Below are 4610 nucleotides of genomic sequence, written 5' to 3' on the forward strand. Positions count from 1 at the left end.
TGTGTGTGTGTGTGTGTGTGTGTGTATGTGCGCGCGCACACATGCACAGGAGAACTGCTGGTTGTTCTAAGTTCTCTTTTTGCCTCACAGAGTTTGGGGATCGAACTCAGGTCTTCCACAACTTGGTGCCAAGCTCCTTTACCCACCGAGCCATCTCACTGGCTACTTACACTTTTAACAAACTAAAATACAAATTGGTTAAAAATTTTTTGTTTTGTTTTACATCTTTTAAATCTGTTTATCTTGCTGCCCCAGTAGAAGATAGTAATGAACAAGAGAATTTCCAACACAAACAGAAGCAGGCAGGCAAGAAAGGGAGAGGCAGTAAGCAAAAGGTCAGCTTAAGGTCACACAAAGTCTACCCAGAAGGTAATGAATAACCATGATGCACTCAAAAAGTGAATCAGAGTGCCCTGGAGAGTATAGGAGCGCCACAACTGCCGAGCTCCAACTAATATCCATGTTTTGTTTTGTTTTGTTTTCCAGAAAGAAAAGAAGGGCCTACTGAAGCTGCTTTCTGGTGCCTCCACCAAACGCAAGCCCCGGATCTCCCCTCCAGCATCACCTACCCTGGATGTGGAGCTGGGTGTGGGGGAGGTTCCCTTGCAGGGAGCAGTGGGTCCTGAGTTGCCGCTAGGGGGCGTCCACGGCAGAGTGGGGTCCTGCCCCACAGATGGGGATGGTCCCGTGGCCACCGGGACAGCAGCCCTAGCCCAGGATGCTTTCCACCGCAAGGCAAGCTCCCTGGATTCCGCAGTGCCCATCGCTCCGCCACCTCGCCAGGCTTGCTCCTCCCTGGGTCCAGTCATGAATGAGGCCAGGCCTGTTGTTTGTGAAAGGTGAGTCCTGTCGCTGTTCTCGGAGAGAGCTGACTTAAGGCTAGGAGTTTTATTCTGATCTAGAAGATCATTTTCTACAACTTCCTAAAATCTCAATCCTGATTGGTAAATGGCATGCGAGATCAGGCTTTCTTTTTTCTGTTACTTAGCAACACACTGGTGTCCTCCCTTAGATAACAATTCATAGCCACATGATATCTAAGTTTCTAAGCCAGTGGTTCTCAGCCTTCTTGATGCTGAAGACCCTTTAATACAGTTCCTCGTGCTGTGGTGTCCGGCAACCATAAATTGTTGTTACTACTTCATAACTGTAATTTTGCCACTGTATGAATTGGTTGTCTGGGGGTTGCAACCCAAAGGTTGAGAACCACTGGAATCCTTTGCCTTTTAAGAGCTTACACTATTACCTACTGGATGTAAAACACCCACCCAGAGAATTTTTTTTTCCTGTCTCCTGAGCCAGGTTCCGATGGCTCTCTTGGTTCATATACTCAGAAAGATGAGCATTCTTTGAGTGATTTTTGGCTCTGAGCAGTGCTTACAAGTGGGGGTTCTGTTTGGTGCAGTCGTGGGGGTCTAGGGTTGTGTTAGGGAAGAAAACAAGCTTAATAAGGCACGTATCAACCAGGGTGAAAACTGGAAGCATGCAGTGCATTCAGACTTCTGTTCTGCTTTCGTGTAACATAAACATTTAAGCCTCATCGGTTTTATTGTTTCTGTACGCGCTGTTCCCTCTAGACTTGAATTTTAGAACATAAACAAACCTCCAGTCTGTAGACATGTTCCCTTTGGTTGGCCTTCTCTCTGTGGCTGAACTGGTCACAGTTGTAGCATCCTCGTGTTGCCCTGGCTGGACTCAAACTCCTGAATTCAGGCAGCATCCACCTCAGCCAGCTGAGGTGCTAGCGCTCTTGCTGTGCACCACGATGCCTGACTTGCGATTTTGCTAGAAAATGGTCATTTAAAATGGTTTAGGCTGGGGTGCTGACTCAGCAGTTAAAAGCGTGTCCTGTTCTTATAGAGGGACCAAGTTCAGTCCCCAGTCCCACTGCCTCTGGCCTCTGTGGTTATCTGCGTTCATGTGCACACGTCCATATATGGTCACACGCATACATACACACAAATCTTAAGTAATAGTAACAGCAACAAAATGACTTAAGTTCACTTTTCCTTTGTATTTCAGATGGTACTGTATAAACATTTGTATTGAAACCTCATGACTTTGTGGCACATTTTCAGTTAAAAGTAAACTCAAAAAGTGGAGAGTAAACATCAGACAACCTATGTTTATAAAGTATACTTTACTACACATTTTCATAAGGAGATAAAAATTTTCTGTAGTGTAGTTCCGACTGATATAAAGCCAGTTTTGAAATGACACATTACCCTAAGAAAAATGCCCCCTCCCTACCCACAGATCTGTCTGTGTTTCTCCTCGTCCATTGTGTGCTCTGTGTGCTCGGTAAAGCTTTGAAACCCAGTCCTGGCTTCCCTCAAAGCTTTGATTCGGGAGTCAGCCTTTCTCCTGCAGAGACCCAGTGCTGCTTTCCAGGGACAATGGCTCCTGTCCCTGGAGCTAGTCCAGTTACTGTGTACTTACATTCAGTCACAAAGGCTAGCTCTCTCCCTCTAGGCATTGATCTACAATTTTCCCTCATGCCCTGAGGCGATTTACTGCCCGTCACCCCCACCCCAGCCCTTTGTGGAAGGATGGTTCACTTTGCGCACATTCTCCCCAGGCCTTGGCTAGGCACTGCTGCCTCACCGCCACCCCCATTATGCATTCCTTTTCAATCGCCAGATGTCCTTGATCTCTGTGGCTTCTGCATTCCCGTTCTTAAAAGGCTCTTTCTAACGGCAGGCTGTGCCTTTCAGGCCATCTGAAAGGAGAGCTGCTCACCAGACAGGTGATGGCGGTTTTTTTGGGAATGAGAGAGACACATCAGATAGGGAACATGAAGAATTTAATGAAGGGACAGATGGACACGGGCACTCTGGAAATCTCTGGCAGGTTTTTATATGGCCATTTCAATTTTTAGGAGAGGGAAGGGGGTCCTTAGAAAAGATTTCAGCCCAACTTTATATTTTTATAATCCATATGCTCAATGGAATATTAAATGTAATAGCCAGCAACTTTCCTCCGCAGCCCTAAGCCTTCACGCAGTGATGGTAATGGTATTTATTTAACTTGGATGCTTAAGTGCACCTGACTGTAAAAACAATGGGAAACTGATGTAGGAAAGCTATCCATTATCCCCCCGAGGATGAAGGGTTTTGGTTAATAGAGAGCTAGCAAGCATGTCATTTAGGGATTACCTGTTTGCATTTTTCAAAACTTCCAACACAAGGAGAAGCACTTAGAGCCTCAAATGGAGGAAGTGTGATTCAGAAGGCACTTGAAGTACTTAGTCCCTTCGCCCACAGGCTACACAGTGGCAGCACTGACTGACCCTGGCAAAATGCAGCACCCCTGGGTTCTTTCTATGGGACTTTGAGAGATTTTCCTGCAAACGCGTCTCCGAGCGTAGTGCTAAGACAGAATGAGCCCACATCCGTGTGCAGAGTGCAGCAGGAACAAATGGAAAGTCCCCTATCCCACCACAGCCCAATTTCCTCCATCACCAGAAGGTGGGGGCCGGGCTAAAGGTTAAAAAAAAAAAGTGCCATCAATGGAAAAGAGCGGTCATGTGACACGGAGAACCCACAGTCTCATAATGAGGAAGGATGAACCTTGAAGTGTGTTGACAGGTCTTGGTGTCAGCTGAGAGAAATTCTCCTGGGGAACAAAGGGATTCTTTTGTGTTTGTGGGAGAGACTGCTGCAGAAAACAAGCAAGAGGCAGAGGCTGTCTAATTGATGACAGCAGAAATAACAGAACAAATATTGTTAGGCTCTGTTTTAGAAGGATGGAGGAAAAAATAATTAGGAAATTGCAAGGTGAAGGTAGAAAGAAACAGTTTCAGAAGAGATGGAAAATAAAAGCTATGTTTGACAGTTTTCACACATGCACACCTGCACACACATATGCCCACATGGCTTAGGAAAACATAGCAACTCACCTTTACCTATGTGTATTTTTAAGCTTAGGAATTAAAGCAATAAACACATTCCCTACAATGGGAAAGAACTGTGGTCTTTGATCAGAGATTAAAGTAGCATACTCAGAAACATACCAATTGGATAATGGTAGATTTGCAGAAAGGCAGTCGGGCTTAAACAGCGTGATTAATTTCTTTGAGTCAGTGACAATGAATCCACTGGGTGAAGCAATGGACGTAATTTATTTGGACTTTGCACACGATACAAAGCCATCCTGTATGGTTTTGCCAGTAAAATACGTAGTTGGATATTAGATTGCTGTGGTAACTGACAGGAAGCAGGGAATGCTTAGTCACTGGGACCAGATGAAGAGAGTGCTTCTCAGGGTCATGGGAGGACTCATTTTGGTCATATATGAAGGGAGATTAGAAATGACAATATGTGAACCACAGAGACACCAATCAAGTCAGGGTAAAAAAGATGAAAGAAATAGAAAATTTTATAGTATCAGAGGGTTATCAAGAGTCTGTCCAGATGGCAGTTAGAATGCCCATGGCCCACTCTGGAAGGCTGGTACTGTCTGTAAGGTGCCTTCTTCACACCACAGTGGGAATCTGTTTTCCTGCTCCATGCTTGTGCTTGTCATAGTCAACTTAGAGGTAGAAGCCCATTCAGAGCTGAATGTGTGCTTTGTTCAAAGGGACCAATGTACTCTCAAACAACCAGAATGTT

General features: G+C 45.2%; 1 protein-coding gene across 1 annotated transcript in view; it reads left to right on the plus strand.

Annotated features, from left to right (window-relative positions):
* Window positions 1-4610, plus strand: part of Sh3rf1 (SH3 domain containing ring finger 1) — a 165521-nt gene that overhangs the window by 154612 nt on the left and 6299 nt on the right. The window contains exon 11 of the mRNA XM_031339912.1: window positions 487-839. Coding sequence (XP_031195772.1) covers window positions 487-839 — 353 coding nt within the window. The remainder of the gene's footprint in view (window positions 1-486; window positions 840-4610) is intronic.

Source organism: Mastomys coucha, unplaced genomic scaffold (assembly GCF_008632895.1).
Source record: "Mastomys coucha isolate ucsf_1 unplaced genomic scaffold, UCSF_Mcou_1 pScaffold22, whole genome shotgun sequence".
Lineage (NCBI taxonomy): Eukaryota > Metazoa > Chordata > Mammalia > Rodentia > Muridae > Mastomys > Mastomys coucha.